We start from the raw sequence: 16645 nt of genomic DNA, 5'->3' as shown, positions 1-16645 counted from the left end.
AAGAGGACAGGGGATGGGACGGGGAAGAGGACAGGGAATGGGATGGGGAAGAGGACAGGGGATGGGACGGGGAAGAGGACAGGGAATGGGACGGGAAGAGGACATGGAATGGGACGGGGAAGAGGGCACTGAAAAGGGATGCTAGAGGAGGGGAATTGTGAGGGTGAGACTATATTTGCATAGAGAGAAATGACACAATCATGTGTGCAAAATCACAAAATAATTTGATGTTGCCCTGATATCATATTGTGTGTGTGTTTTGCGTGTGTGTGTGTGTGTGTGTGTGTGTGTGTGTGTGTGTGTGTACGTGCGAGAGTGCGCTCATGTGTGTGTGTTTATTTCCCAGATGAGAAAGCCCTGCAGCAACTTTCAGGCCATGATTTGAACTCTTCTGGCAGTAAAGGACTCTTTCCATTTCCTGTTGCTGCTGTCATGGCAACAGTACATGTTTTATCTTTACCTCACACTTCATAGAACTGTTAATAACAGAATGTAGATCCTGGATCTGTTCATTAGGGATACAATGTATCAGTACACTTTGAAACACAAACAAGTTGTCATACAAACTACAAGACATTTAACCCTTTTACAAAATCTGTATTTGTGAATGACAATGTAAGATTTACATTTCACAAGATTACAAGGATCATCGGGATCGTCCTCAACCAAACACATATGATTCCAAATTCTGCTTTCTGTCAAAGTATTTGATCAATAAGGTCCCTGTTATATAAGCCAGCCAAGCACTTTAAAATGCCCTAATTCAAAGGCACCTCAGATTCGCTTATTTTGTTGCTTAGCAACCACCCAGCGCCACTGCTGTGCTTGATGTTAAAACGCAGCAGCAGCTTCCCAAGCAGTAGATTGTAGCCTATGTTGGGTGAATGTGAATCACTGTATTATTGAACCCAGATGTTAGATTACATGTATTAGCTATTGTAACATTGTGAAAGGGCTATTTTATTTTTTATCAAGCTCATTCCATGTAAAATAAGTTGATTGTGCAGGTGTAAATATATTTTTTTTTAAATAGCCCAAAACGGCAGTACCTCAGTCTATTACCAATAGCAGTGTTATAGCCTATTTAATAGTCTAGTCAACAGCTGACGCACCAGCCTAACATCAAGCAGACGGGAATTCCAAGCAACGATGCACTGTATATAAACCCTGGATTGCTCATGCTGTGTTTTGGCCATTGAGAGGCTTTGAAGCCATGGTCGGCCATGTTGGCACTCCCCAGTATGAGCAGTCCTCCATAGGAATGAATGGAATTCTACAGTATTTCAATTAAATGTTTCAAGGCAAAATTACATGTATTTAAGTACGTTTTTGTTGAAGTGGGGACAGTAATATAAGTTGAAATGTTGTTATAAATTTTTTCATTTTTTATTTGTATGTTTAGCTCACATAATATAATTTAAAAGCATGCATTAAGGTGTCTGTGATAGAAAGAATACATCTAGTCACCCATCAATCACGTCAAACACCTGAACTCCAACAATTACATTGTTTTAAAGAAATCAAAACAGTAAACAATGCATACATGTGCTTTTTTATACATAAAATATAAACATCTGAGTTTAAGTAAACATTAAATGATTTATTCATCAATGCCACGAACCTGGGACATTGAACTGCACCATATGAACTATTATTACTGTCAGAGAGGGCACAGATTATTCTGCTTGTCCATGATAGGAATTAGACCAGCACAAATAACACAATGTAAAACAGCATATTGTGATTTTGGTTACAAATGGAAAAAACTGGATGAGTAAGGTAGGTTTTATATAAAATACTGCAGCAGAATGAGAAACACTTAACAGACTCAGAACAAGGAAGCCATGCCTAAACGCAGCTATACCAAGGAAGCCATGCCTAAACGCAGCTATACCAACACCATTTAGGTCCAGACTCAGAACAAGGAAGCCATGCCTAAACGCAGCTATACCAACACCATTCAGGTCCATGTTGCTGCTGTCGGTTGTGAGCAGCACAGCTGTAGTCCCGTGTAGCTCAGTTGGTAGAGCATTGCGTTTGCAACGCCAGTGTTGTGGGTTCGTTTCCCACGGGGGACCAGTATAATAATAATAATAATTTTTTTTATGTATGCACTCACTAACTGTAAGTTGCTCTGGATAAGAGCGTCTGCTAAATGACAAAACCAGAAATTTAATTTCAGTGTTTTCGTATACTATATTACGTTTAGTATATGAGACTAGCCTGGGTAATTCTATTTCTATGGTTCAGCTTACAGAGATAAGTATTATCTCTGTAAGCTCTTGCCAACTTAATTGCTGTCATTTTCAAGCCACACATGGCATTTTTAGCATACCAATGAGTGACAAGGATTTGGCATTATAGCACTAACAGACTGGCACTCAGGCTAGATAAATCTATGCTTCAGTTCAACTTGACTGCAGTGAGATATGGAACTAGGTCTGACTGACACTGTGAACGACTGGCATCACTTCATCTCAGAACTCACTCTACAAGTGACTGTTCCTTTCCTGTTTGTGTGTTTGTGTTTGTGGGCAACATTAAGCCACCAGTTCCTCATCTGACGGTATCACAGATATTTCAGGAAACTGATGAAACTCTCTCTCTCTCTCTCTCTCTCTCTCTCTCTCTCTCTCTCTCTCTCTCTCTCTCTCTCTCTGTCTCTCTCTCTCTCTCTCTCTCTCTCTCTCTCTCTCTCTCTCTCTCTCTCTCTCTCTCTCTCTCTCTCTCTCTCTCTCTCTCTCTCTCTCTCGCTGACACAGAGACACACACACGCATAGTCACTTACCAAAATATGTATATGCACTCTACAGTATTTACAGTCAGTTCTGTCACATCACATGCATGACTGAGTTGGTTTCTGTGTGCTGTCCAAATATAGGAAAACAACTTGTTTTGAACATTGTTATCATTCAGATTAAAACATGCTGCTTGATTAATGTGTGAGCACTTCCTGCTTTGTGACAGTGTTGTGATATGAACATCCTCTAGGGAGGGAGGGAGGGAGGGAGAGAGGGTGAGGCCAGCGAGGGGTTAAGCAAGGGCATCTCTCCTCTCCTCTCCTCTCCTCTCCTCTCCTCTCCTCCTCTCCTCTCCTCTCCTCTCCTCTCCTCTCCTCTCCTCTCCTCTCCTCTCCTCTCCTCTCCTCTCCTCTCCTCTCCTCTCCTCTCCTCTCCTCTCCTCTCCTCTCCTCTCCTCTCCTCTCCTCTACTATTGTCTAGTCCTCTAGAGTCATATTTTCTGAGTGTCTCACGGCACAATGTGTTTCTGGCTTGTTGCGTAGAAAGTACCGGAAAGAAAGAGTGAAAGAGATAAAGAAGGGAGGGAGGAAGAAAGAGAAGAGTGGAGAGGGGGTGAGGGGAAGGCGCTGTTTTTAGATTGAGAGCCGTTCATTAGCAGTGAACACTGGAGAGAGAGCGAGCGAGAGAGAGAGAGAGAGAGAGAGAGAGAGAGAGAGAGAGAGAGAGAGAGAGAGAGAGAGAGAGAGAGAGAGAACCCAGGGGAGGGGAAAGGAACAATGCAGGGGAAATGATCAGCAATCTGCAGAGGTAGCTGTCAGCCTCCAGAGCCACACGCACTCACGCACACACACTCAGTCTGAATCTCATTAAAGGTAAATACATTTGGCAGAGGGGACGTGTGTGTGTGTGAGTACATATGTGTAAGGGAGTGTGTGTTTGAGCAGGAGAGAGCAAGAGGGAGTGCAGAAAAGCTTTGAGAACTTGGGCACACACAGCACTTGTGCAGAGTCAGTTGTAGAAAAAGGGAAGGAGAGACAGAGAGCGAGAGAGAGAGAGAGAGAGAGAGAGAGAGAGAGAGAGAGAGAGAGAGAGAGAGAGAGAGAGAGAGAGAGAGAGAGAGAGAGAGAGAGAGAGAGAGAGAGGACTGTGCTGCAACAACTCAGAGAGAGAGAGAGAGAGACTCTTCTCTCAACCTCTTCTCTGGCCACATCTTTCTCTCCCACGCTCCCGAGAAGAGAGCAGACTCTTCAGCTACATGGAACCCTCCACTACTCCCCAGGTACTGACTGTGTGTGTGTGGGTGTGTGTGTGTGTGTGTATGCTTGCCTGCTGCTGCACTGGCTTTCAGCTCTCTCTGTGTGTTTTGTCTTTGCCTGCAGCTAAGGTGGGCGTGTGGAGGAGTTTTCTGACCCTGTTGTCTACTCCTTCTCTCCTCCCACGTCATTCTCTCTCTCTCTCTCTCTCTCTCTCTCTCTCTCTCTCTCTCTCTCTCTCTCTCTCTCTCTCTCTCTCTCTCTCTCTCTGTCTCTGTCTCTGTCTCTGTCTCTGTCTCTGTCTCTGTCTCTGTCTCTGTCTCTGTCTCTCTCTCTCTCTGTCTCTGTCTCTGTCTCTGTCTCTGTCTCTGTCTCTGTCTCTGTCTCTGTCTCTGTCCCTGTCCCTGTCCCTGTCTCTCTCTCTCTCTCTCTCTCTCTCTCTCTCTCTCTCTCTCTCTTTCCCTATCTCTGCAGCTTCAGGGAGGTCATGGATGGATTGTGATGACCTCATAGAGGAGGCGCTGGACTCTACAGGTCTGTGCACCCGCTGCCGGGACGTGTGTTCATGAGTGTGTGCAAATGTTTGTTGTGTATGAGTTAACGAATGTATGTGTTTATGTGTTTATGTGTGTGTTTGCGTGTGTGTGTGTATGATCTCTTTCAACAGCACTAGGCCAAAGAGCAGATATGATCAAATGATACGATAATTGCTTTGTTTGTATAGGTCAGTGGTAAGTGTTGAATCAGAGGAACACAGAGAAAGTTCCGGAACAGTTACAGCCAGTAAAGAGGGATGAACTGTTGAACTGAGGAGGAGGAGAGGACAAGTGGTCAGGTGGTTTGAGGAGAGGAGGAGGTGGGAGTCTGTTTTTCTTCCGTCGGATAAAAGAGAGCTACATTCCATCTCTGAGTTGTCAGGCTTCAGGACTGCAGATTGGAGAGACTGCAGAGTGGAGATTGGACAGAGTGGAAGTTACTCTGTGCTATGGGATTACAGGAGATTTAATGGAGAAATCACAGCATCAGGTATGAATGGATGGGAATAGTGGGGATAGCATGGCCAGGGTTTTTAAAGTGGGGATAGCATTGCCAGGGATTTATTGAGGCAATTAGTAGAAGTGAATGGACAATTATTAACTATGACTGGGATTTGATTTGATGCAATGTGTTGTTACAACATCACGTTTGAATGGATGGGGAATAGTACGGTGGGAATAGCAAAGCGCTTTACAGAATTGTATATTGTCAATCTTAAGAAGTGAATGGTCAATGACTGTGATTTGATGTGATTCATTTGATTTGATGTGATGTTAGGCTACTTTAAATATTTATGTATTTTCCGTTGTAACATTTATCAGAAGCTTCTTGATCAGCTCTTGCTTGTATGATCTGTAAAGCGTATGTGGACTGTTATGAGAAATAATGAAACCACACAATGAAAACCCATTCTAAACTTATTTTGCCTAAAGAGGCAATGTCAGACTGCTGGTATGCAGCCTAAAGCTTTATGTGTACTACTTGTTTGAGTCCAGTCACTCTGGATGAGAGCGTCTGCTAAACGATACACATATAAATGTATTATAAATGTACAATAACTCTCTTTCACTGTCCACATGAAATGGAGTATAGCAGCAGGATAAGAGTGATATAGTATTTATTATACATGATGAGAGGAATGCCAAGAATGCTTTTGGTCTTCTCCATGTAGTGAAGAGCTGCAAGGCTTCACAGTGTGTTGGATGGGCCAGTGAATGTCTCACTGGAGGTCTGTGTCTCTACGCCACAGGGAGGGAAACACACACACACACACACACACACACACACACACTCATCCCACAGGGAGGAGGATCAGATACAGAGAGTCAAAGCAGACAGGTCAAGTTCCTTCTGGCCACCGCTGGGATTGGAGCTTCCTGTTCAAGTCTTGTTGTTGTCAGTTGGATACTGTTCCTTTTGCTCCTTTTGACCACTGTTAGCTTTGCCAGATTGGTGATTCCTGTTCTTCCATGTCTTGTTGTTGTTGTCTCCTGACAGCAGAGTTGAATGTGGGTTAAGTTATACTTGTATCATTATCCTCACACTGCCGGTTTGACCCGTTACCTTGGATGCAGACTCAGAACCCAGAACAGGGTTTGATCCTCTACCTTGGATGCAGACTCAGAACCCAGAACAGGGTTTGACCCGCTACTTTGGATGCAGACTCAGAACCCAGAACAGGGTTTGACCCGCTACTTTGGATGCAGACTCAGAACCCAGAACAGGGTTTGACCCGCTACTTTGGATGCAGACTCAGAACCCAGATCAGAGTTTGCTGGAGATGTACTTTTTAGGCTCTTTGCTCCACTGGCTGAAAGGAATGTCAAGTCATGTTGGATGTTGACTAAAGTGTAAATAAATCTTCTCCTTTAATTAGTAATGCTAAGGGGAACTCTATCTCCAACAGACGGCTCAGTCTCCTTTAATTAGTAATGCTAAGGGGAACTCTATCTCCAACAGAGGGCTCAGTCTCCTTTAATTAGTGATGCTAAGGGGAACTCTATCTCCAACAGAGGGCTCATTCTCCTTTAATTAGTGATGCTAAGGGGAACTCTATCTCCAACAGAGGGCTCAGTCTCCTGTAATTAGTGATGCTAAGGGGAACTCTATCTCCAACAGAGGGCTCATTCTCCTTTAATTAGTGATGCTAAGGGGAACTCTATCTCCAACAGAGGGCTCAGTCTCCTGTAATTAGTGATGCTAAGGGGAACTCTATCTCCAACAGAGGGCTCAGTCTCCTTTAATTAGTGATGCTAAGGGGAACTCTATCTCAAACAGAGGGCTCAGTCTCCTTTAATTAGTGATGCTAAGGGGAACTCTATCTCAAACAGAGGGCTCAGTCTCCTTTAATTAGTGATGCTAAGGGGAACTCTATCTCCAACAGAGGGCTCAGTCTCCTTTAATTAGTGATGCTAAGGGGAACTCTATCTCCAACAGAGGGCTCAGTCTCCTTTAATTAGTGATGCTAAGGGGAACTCTATCTCCAACAGAGGGCTCAGTGTCAATTAGAGGAGGGAAGATGGATCTTGACTCAGGTCAGTGGTTCTTCTGTTATCTCAACTCCAGGGACTGCTCTCCTTGCCTGGCTACACCAGACTGACTGTCAGGCTACTTCTCTCCTGTCAGGCTACTTCTCTCAGCCTCAAGCCGGACACTTCTCTGACATTATTTTAGGCACTTCAGGTTTGCTTTTAAAATATTGTTGTTAAAAACGCCCTGATAGTGATCTTTTGGTTTTAGTGTTGGAGGGCCTCTGAGCCTTGATTAACAACTGAGAGAGAGAGAGAGAGAGAGAGAGAGAGAGAGAGAGAGAGAGAGAGAGAGAGAGACAGAGACAGAGACAGAGACAGAGACAGAGACAGAGACAGAGACAGAGACAGAGACAGAGACAGAGACAGAGACAGAGACAGAGACAGAGACAGAGACAGAGACAGAGACAGAGACAGAGACAGAGACAGAGACAGAGACAGAGACAGAGACAGAGACAGAGACAGAGACAGAGACAGAGACAGAGACAGAGACAGAGACAGAGAGAGCTCAAGTGGAGGGCAGTGGTAATGGTACCGTTTTAGTGACTTTCCACTTCGGTTTTTCGTTTCTCTAGTTCTACCTGTGGGCTGTTCTACATACAGTACCGCGTATGTAGAATATAATCTCAAGACATACCAGCGATGTACGCCAGCAAGCACACATTCACACACACAAGCACACACTCTCACACTCACACAACCATACACACTCACACACACACAGCAGCACATACTGAGTCATGATTTGTGCGTACCCCACCATCCTTACCCACCACCTCTTACTTCCACTTCCTTACTCTCCCTCTCTCTCTCTCTCTCTCTCTCTCTCTCTCTCTCTCTCTCTCTCTCTCTCTCTCTCTCTCTCTCTCTCTCTCTCTCTCTCTCTCTCTCTCTCTCTCTCTCTCTCTCTCTCTCTCTCTCTCTCTCTCTCTCTCTCTCTCTCCCTTTCTCTCTCTCTCTCTCTCTCTCTCTCTTTCTCTATCAGCAGCAGTCCTACGCTCTCTTTATCGCCCACACACAGTGGTACCTGCTTTCAGTGTTCATTCTCTACCCACACAATGCTCCCCCACCTTCTCCTCTCCTCCTCTCCTCCTCTCCTCCTCTCCTCCTCTCCACTCCTCTCCTGCTCTCCTCCTCTCCTCTCCTCCTCTCCTCCTCTCCTCCTCTCCTCCTCTCCTCCTCTCCTCCTCTCCTCCTCTCCTCATCTCCTCATCTCCTCTCCTCTCCTCTCCTCTCCTCTCCTCTCCTCTCCTCTCCTCTCCTCTCCTCTCCTCTCCTCTCCTCTCCTCTCCTCCTCTCCTCTCCTCTCCTCTCCTCCTCTCCTCCTTGTCTGCTCCTTCATTATTTCCTGACCGGTGGTGTAATTCCTACACGAGTCACGACGTAGTCTTTTCCTCTCCTTCTACCCTCCTCCTCTCCTCTCCTCCCCTCCTCCTCTCCTCCTCTCCTCCTCTCCAGTGCTGTATAGGCTACCTCAGCTGAGAACTCCCCCAGGCAGCCTTCTCCCTCTCTCAGCCCCCTAGCCTGCACCTATCTCTGGGTCTGGTCCTCTGGATTTCTCCCTCTCCACCAGGCTACCCCCCCCTCTCTCTCTCTCTCTCTCTCTCTCTCTCTCTCTCTCTCTCTCTCTCTCTCTCTCTCTCTCTCTCTCTCTCTCTCTCTCTCTCTCTCTCTCTCTCTCTCTCTCTCTCTCTCTCTCTCTCTCTCTCTCTCTCTCTCTCTCTCTCTCTCTCTCTCTCTCTTTCTCTCTCTTTCTCTCTGGATCTCTCTCTCCACAAGGCTACCTCTTTCCCCTGCGTCACCATTTATCCTCTGTCTATTCCCTGAGTGTTTTCAGGGTTCTGTGCTGCAGGTCCCTGACATATTTAGTATGTCATATGTTTTTTCTGTCTTTTGGTTACATAATGGAAAAATATATTCTAGACTAGCTGGACAGACAGGGAGGTTAGTGAACTCAAGGGACTCTTCCCTTCTTTCTAGTTTGTTCTAGATTCTTAGCTTCTCTTCTCCTCGAAAAGAATGGCTCTGCAATGGATTGCTGCTGTTTTACAGGCTCCTGACCAATTCTGTTATTTAGTTTTTTTTTGCACTGATCTTAGCTTTTCTTGTACACAATGTTTCCGCCATCGTTTCTTATGACCGAAAAGAGGTTCTGGACATCAGAACAGCGATCACTAACCTGGATATGGATGAAGATTTATACTTCAATGAGTCTGCGGCGCAGGACATACTGCTCACCCCGGACCGGCCCTAATCCCCTAAACTCGGAAAAGGAAGAGAGGCCGACGTGCCAGCACCCTGATGAAACTACGTCGGCAAGTAAATCGGGGTGAGCTCAAGGGGGGAGGCGTGTGTCTCTTTGTTAACAACAGCTGGTGCCTAATCTCTAATATCAAGGAAGTTTAAGTTATAATCGCCTGTGATAGAATACCTCATGATAAGCTGTAGACCATACTATTTACCAAGAGAGTTTTCATCTATATTTTTCATAGCTGTCTATTTACCACCACAAACCGATGCTGACACTAAGACCGCACTCAACCAGCTGTATAGGGCCATAAGCAAACAAGAAAATGCACATCCAGAGGCGGCGCTCCTAGTGGCCGGTGATTTCAATGCAGGGAAACTTAAATCCGTTTTACCTCATTTCTACCAGCATGTCACCTGTGCAACTAGAGGTGACACAACTCTAGATCACCTTTACTCCACACACAGAAACACATACAAATCTCTCCCTCACCCTCCATTTGGCAAATCTGACCATGACTCTATCCTCCTGATTCCCGCTTACAGGCAAAAATTCAAACAGGAAGTACCAGTGACTCATTCAATACAGAAGTGGTCCGATGAAGCGGATGGTAAGCTACAGGACCGTTTCGCTAGCAGAGACTGGAAAATGTTTCGGGAGTTTACCACATCAGTAACAGGCTTCATTAATAAGTGCATTGATGACGTTGTCCGAACAGTGACCATACGTACATACCCCAACCAGAAGCCATGGATTACAGGCAACATCCGCACTGAGCTAAAGGCTAGACCTGCCGCTTTCAAGGAGCGGGACACTAATCCGGACGCTTATAAGAAATCCCGCTACGACCTCCGATGAGCCATCAAACAGTCAAAACGTCAATACAGGACTAAGATCGAATCCTACTACAGCAGCTCTGACGCTTGTCGGATGTGTCAGGGCTTGCAAACTATCATGGAATCCAAGGGGAAACCCAGCCACGAGCTGCTCAGTGACGCGAGCCTACCAGACGAGCTAAATGCCTTCTATGCTCGCTTCGACACAAGCAACACTGAACCATACATGAGAGCACCAGCTGTTCTGGACGACTGCCATCACGTTCTCCGTAGCTGATGTGAGTAAGACCTTTAAACAGGTTAACATTCACAAGGCCGCAGGGCCAGACGAAATACCAGGATGCGTACTCAGAGCATGCGCTGACCAGTTGGCAAGTGTCTTCACTGACCCAGTCTGTAATACCTACTGTACATGTTTCAAGCAGACCACCATAGTCCCTGTGCCCTAGAATGCCAAGATAATCTGTGTAAATGACTATTGCCCCGTAGCACTCACATACTGTATGTAGCCATGAATTTTTTTTAAAAGGCTGGTCATGGCTCACTTCAGACTATCATCCCATCCCAGACACCCTGGACCCACTCCAATTCGAATACCGCCCCAACAGATCCACAGATTACTCAATCTCTATTGCACTCCACACTGCCGTCTCCCACCTGGACAAGAGGAACACCTATGTGAGAATGCTCTGTCATTGACTACAGCTCAGCGTTCAACACCATAGTGCCCACAAAGCTCATCAATAAGCTAAGGTCCCTGGGACTGAACACCTCCCTCTGCAACTGGATCCTGGACTTCCTGACAGGCCGCCCCCAGGTGGTGAGAGTAGGCAACAACACATCCGCCACGCTGACCCTCAACATGGGGGCCCCTCAGCAGTGCATGCCTAGTCCCCTCCTGTACTCCCTGTTCACCCACGACTGCGTGGCCAAGCACGACTCCAACACCATCATTAAGTTTGCTGACAACACGACGGTGGTAGGCCTGATCACAGACGATGATGAGACAGTCTATAGGGAGGAGGTCAGTGACCTGGCAGCGTGGTGGCAGGACAACAATCTCTCCCTCAACGTCAGCAAGACAAAGGAGCTGATCGTGGACTACAGGAGGGCAGAGCATGCCCCCATTCAAATAGATGGGGCTGTAGTGGAGCGGGTTGAGAGCTTCAAGTTCCTCTGTGTCCACATCACTAAGGGTCTATCATGGTCCACACACACCAACACAGTCGTGAAGAGGGCACCACAACGCCTCTTCCCCCTCAGGAGGCTGAAAAGATTTGGCCTGGACCGTCAGATCCTCAAAATGATCTACAGCTGCGCAATTGAAAGCATTTTGACTGGCTGCATCACCGCTTGGTATGGCAACTGCTTGGCATCCGACCGCAAGGCACTACAGATGGTAGTGCGTACAGCCCAGTACATCACTGGGGCCAAGCTTCCTGCCATCCAGGACCTTTATACCAGAGGAAGGACCTCAAAATTGTCAAAGACTCCAGCCGACCAAGTCATAGACTGTTCTTTCTGCTACCGCACAGCAAGCGGTACCGATGCACCAAGTCTGGAACCAACAGGACACTGAACAGCTTCTACCCCATAGCCAAAGGACTGCTAAATATTAGTTAAACAGTTAACGAAATAGCTACCCGGACTATCTGCATTTAATCTTTTTTGCACTAACTTTTTTTACTCATCACATACGCTGCTGCTACTGTTTATTATCTATCCTGTTGCCTAGTCACTTTATCCCTACCGTTATGTACATGTCTACCACAGGAGGTTGGTTGCAACTTAATTGGGGAGAACGGGCTGGTGTTAATGGCTGGAGTGGAATTAGTGGAATGGTATTAAATACATCAAACACATGGTTTCCATGGTTTCCAGGTGTGTGATGCCATTCCATTTGCTCCGTTCCGGCCATTATTATGAGCCTCCACTGATATCTACCTCAATTACTTCGTACCCCTGCACATCGACTCGGTACTGGTATCGTTACTCATTGTGTATTTATTATTACTTTTATTATTATGCGTTATTACTTTTCTATTATTTCTCTATTTTCTTTCTCTCTGTATTGTTGGGAAGGACCCGTAACTCAGCATTTCACTGTTAGTCTACACCTGTTGTTTACGAAGCATGTGACTAATAACATTAGATTTGATATTAATTTAAAGGCTCGGGTACACCAACAGCGTTTGCCAGCCAAGAATACTTTGCACCTCTGAACAGAGTGCCTTCACCGTAATTTGCAAACTGATTTTTACATGTAGAATCACGCAAAAATGTCAGTAGTCAGGCATCCACCATCGAGCTAGTGGTCCTTAACACACAGCACACCAAACGATTGGCAGACGAATGTGGTGCTTAAGGCTTTGCTTTTGTCATTTGCCCTCTTCATTCTCTCTCTCTCTGTCTCTCTCTCTCTCTCTTTTCTCTCTCTCTCTCTCTCTCTCTCTCTCTCTCTCTCTCTCTCTCTCTCTCTCTCTCTCTCTCTCTCTCTCTCTCTCTGTCTCTGTCTCTCTCTCTCTCAATTCAATTTCAATTTCAATTTAAGGGCTTTATTGGCATGGGAAACGTGTGTTAACATTGCCAAAGCAAGTGAAGTAGATAGTAAACAAAAGTGAAATAAACAATAAATATTAACAGTAAACATTACACTCAGAAGTTTCAAAATAATGAAGACATTTCAAATGTCATATTATGTATATATACAGTGTTGTAACAATGTGCAAATAGTTAAAGTACAAATGGGAAAATAAATAAACATAAATATGGGTTGTATTTACAATGGTGTTTGTTCTTCACTGGTTGCCCTTTTCTTGTGGCAACAGGTCACAATTCTTGCTGCTGTGATGGCACACTGTGGTTTTTCACCCAGTAGATAAGGGAGTTTATCAAAATTGTGTTTGTTCTCTCTCTCTCTCTCTCTCTCTCTCTCACTCTCCCTCTTTCTCTTTTCTCTCTCTATCTCTCTCTCCCTCTCTCTCTCTCTCTCTTTCTCTCTCCCTCTCTCTCTCTCTCTCTCTCTCTCTCTCTCTCTCTCTCTCTCTCTCTCTCTCTCTCTCTCTCTCTCTCTCTCTCTCTCTCTCTCTCTCTCTCTCTCTCTCTCTCTCTCTTTCTCTCTCCCTCTCTCTCCCTCTCTCTCTCTCTTCTTTTACTGTGTCATTGCAGTCCTTCATTTAAGATGTTTGGGAGCTTTATGTAATGGTACTCCCTCTCGCTTTTATGTAATGGTACTCCCCTTTTTCCCCACAATTACAGGAAGTAGAGCTAGAGAATGCTGACTGGGAGCTGCTAATTTATGATCAAAGCGTGTATTCCCAAATCTCTGCTTTGTTCTCTCTGCTTTTCACATCCCTGCAGAACAGATAAATAGTACGCACACACACGCACGCACGCACGCACACACACACACACACACACACACACTATTATGCATCCTCATGTAATGAGGCCCATTCTGCAATATTTATATTCCTCTGAGCTACTTTCCCAGTTTTTCCTGTGAAAGAGCAAACACGGATTCTCCATTTAAACAGCAGCTCATTAAATCAGACTCCGCTTGGCTTTTGTTTTCCTCTCTTTCTTTCATCTGGGGTTTGAGTGACTTGAGTAATAAACGCAACGTGATAATGACATTACCTCATAAGACGCAAACATTAGCTATCATTCTCTCTCTCTCTCTCTCTCTCTCTCTCTCTCTCTCTCTCTCTCTCTCTCTCTCTCGCTCTCTCTCTCTCTCTCTCTCTCTCTCTCTCTCTCTCTCTCTCTCTCTCTCTCTCTCGCTCTCTCTCGCTCTCGCTCTCGCTCTCTCTCGCTCTCTCGCTCTCGCTCTCTCTCTCTCTCTCTCTCTCTCTCTCTCTCTCTCTCTCTCTCTCTCTCTCTCTCTCTCTCTCTCCATTTCAACTAAGAAGCCTCTCTCTCCATTTCAACTGAGAAGCCTCTCTCTCCATTTCAACTAAGAAGCCTCTCTCTCCATTTCAACTGAGAAGCCTCTCTGTTTTATGTTTGAAGTGATCTGCCTCTCCTATGATGTTGATCTAACTAACAATATGGGTCTGAGGAGACGTGTTGCCGTTGACGCTCTTTGGTCACCAGGGGCAACGAATAGAGCACACCTGGGCACCTCTCAGGGGAGATGAGATGAGGATGGAACCTTTTTATCCAGGAAATAAAAACATGTTAAACAAAAACAGTGGGGTCATTAGCATATGAACATTCCATACTTCCATCCACTCTAGACTAGGCTTAATGGTGGTGGAGGTGGGCAGGGGGGAATCACCATGGCGATGATACTGGAGTATCACTTCACATTTCTCCTCTGCGGTTTTGATGCAAAAAGAGGAGAGAGAGAGAAGAGGAGGTGAGAGGAGAGAGAGAAAGAGAGAGAGGGGAAAGAGAGGGCCGCAGGCCATATATCTCACTCACTCTCAATCTCTCTCTCCCTCACTCCCTCACTCTCACCTCTCCCTCCCTACCTCCCTCCCACAGCTCTCGCTCTCTCCTCTCCATCTCTCTCTCTCTCTCTGTGTGCTGCTCCGGTAGTGCTAGGCTGGCAGAGTCGAAAAGAGAGAGAGAGAGAGAGAGAGAGAGAAAGAGAGACAGCAGAGTGAGAAAGAGAGAGATAGACAGACAGACACAGAGAGAGAAGGCTTCAAAGCAGAGGCACGGGCGCTCGTGCGTGTGTGTGTGTGTGTGTGTGTGTGGAGAGAAAGAGGAGAGAGGAGGCTTCAGAGCAGGGCGGTGTGAATAATGAATATCATCCTACGCATGGACGCCACAAAGATGTATCCATACATACAGTGCATTCGGAAAGTATTCAGACCCCTTCCCTTTTTCCACATTTTGTTACATTACAGCCTTATTCTAAAATTGATTAAATTAAAAATGTTCTTCATCAATCTACACACAATACCCCATAATGACAAAGCTAAAACAGTTTTTTTTACATTTTTGCTCATTTATACAAAATTTAAAACAGAAATACCTTATTTACATAAGTATTCAGACCCTTTGCTATGACACTTGAAATTGAGCTCAGGTGCATCCTGTTTCCATTGATCATCCTTGAGATGTCTCTACAACTTGATTGGAGTCCACCTGTGGTAAATTCAATTGATTGGACATGATTTGGAAAGGCACACACCTGTCTATATAAGGTCCCACAGTTGACAGTGCATGTCAGTGCAAAAACCAAGCCATGAGGTCGAAGGAATTGTCCGTAGAGCTCCGAGACAGGATTGTGACGAGGCACAGATCTGGGGAAATGTACTAAAAAAATTCTGCAGCATTGAAGGTCTCCAAGAACACACTGGCCTCCATCATTCTAAATGGAAGAAGTTTGGAACCACCAAGTGTCTTCCTAGAGCTGGCCGCCCGGCCAAACTGAGCAATCGGGGGAGAAGGGCCTTGGTCAGGGAGGTGACCAAAAACCTGATGGTCCCTCTGACAGAGCTCCAGAGTTCCTCTGTGGAGATGGGAGAACCTTCCAGAAGCCCAACCATCTCTGCAGCACTCCACCAATCAGGCCTTTATGGTAGAGTGGCCAGATGGAAGCCACTCCTCAGTAAAAGGCACATGACAGCCCGCTTGGAGTTTGCCAAAAGGCACCTAAAGGACTCTCAGACCATGAGAAACAAGATTCTCTGGTCTGATGAAACCAAGATTGAACTCTTTGGCTTGAATGCCAAGCGTCACGTCTGGAGGAAACCTGGCACCATCCCTATGGTGAAGCATGGTGGTGGCAGCATCATGCTGTGGGGATGTTTTTCAGCGGCAGGAACTGGGAGACTAGTCAGGATCGAGGAAAAGATGAACGGAGCAAAGTACAGAGAGATCCTTGTTGAAAACCTGCTCCAGAGCGCTCAGGACCGCAGACTGGGGTGAAGGTTCACCTTCCAACAGGACAACGACCCTAATCACACAGCCAAGACAACGCAGGAGTGGCTTCGGGACAAGTCTCTGAATGTCCTTGAGTGGCCCAGCCAGAGGCCGCACATGAACCTGATCAAACATTTCTGGACAGACCTGAAAATAGCTGTGCAGCGACACTCCTCGTCCAACCTGACAGAGCTTGAGAGGATCTGCAGAGAAGAATGGGAGAAGCTCCCCAAGTACAGGTGTGCCAAGCTTATAGCGTCATACCCAAGAACACTTGAGGCTGTAATCGCTGCCGAAGGTGCTTCAACAAAGTACTGAGTAAAGGGTTTGAATTCTTATGTAAATGTGATATTTTCAGGGTAAAAAAATTAATGAATTGGCAAAAAAACAAAAAAAACATGTTTTTGCTTTGTCATTATGGGTTATTGTGTGTAGATTGATGAGGGGGAAAAAAATGGAATCCATTTTAGAATAAGGCTGTAACGTAACAAAATGTGGAAAAAGTCAAGGGGTCTGAATACTTTCCGAGTGTTTGTATGTGTATGTACATACACAGAAACATATATAATGTACACACACTCACAGAAACGCATTATAAACATATAGCTGTACGCTCACACACACA

The 16645-nt window shown here is 45.6% G+C and overlaps 1 protein-coding gene across 3 annotated transcripts in view; it reads left to right on the top strand.

The window, feature by feature from the left end:
- Positions 1–3873: 3873 nt before the first annotated feature.
- LOC121531596 (coiled-coil domain-containing protein 136-like) overlaps positions 3874–16645 on the top strand; it is a 43846-nt gene continuing 31074 nt past the window's right edge. For 2 of the 3 annotated variants that reach the window (XR_005994167.2, XM_041836884.2), the window contains exons 1-2: positions 3874–4020; positions 4469–4528. Coding sequence is in view for 1 of the 3 variants with exons in the window: in XM_041836884.2 (XP_041692818.2) it covers positions 4486–4528 (43 nt within the window). In the remaining 2 variants the exon portion in view is untranslated. Of the gene's footprint in view, positions 4021–4468; positions 4529–4668; positions 5021–16645 lie in introns of those variants that run through there. The other variant, XM_045227091.1, reaches the window with a different exon arrangement.

This window comes from Coregonus clupeaformis, chromosome 19 (assembly GCF_020615455.1).
Source record: "Coregonus clupeaformis isolate EN_2021a chromosome 19, ASM2061545v1, whole genome shotgun sequence".
Taxonomy (NCBI): Eukaryota; Metazoa; Chordata; class Actinopteri; order Salmoniformes; family Salmonidae; genus Coregonus; species Coregonus clupeaformis.
This window is presented reverse-complemented; position numbering and strand designations above follow the sequence as displayed.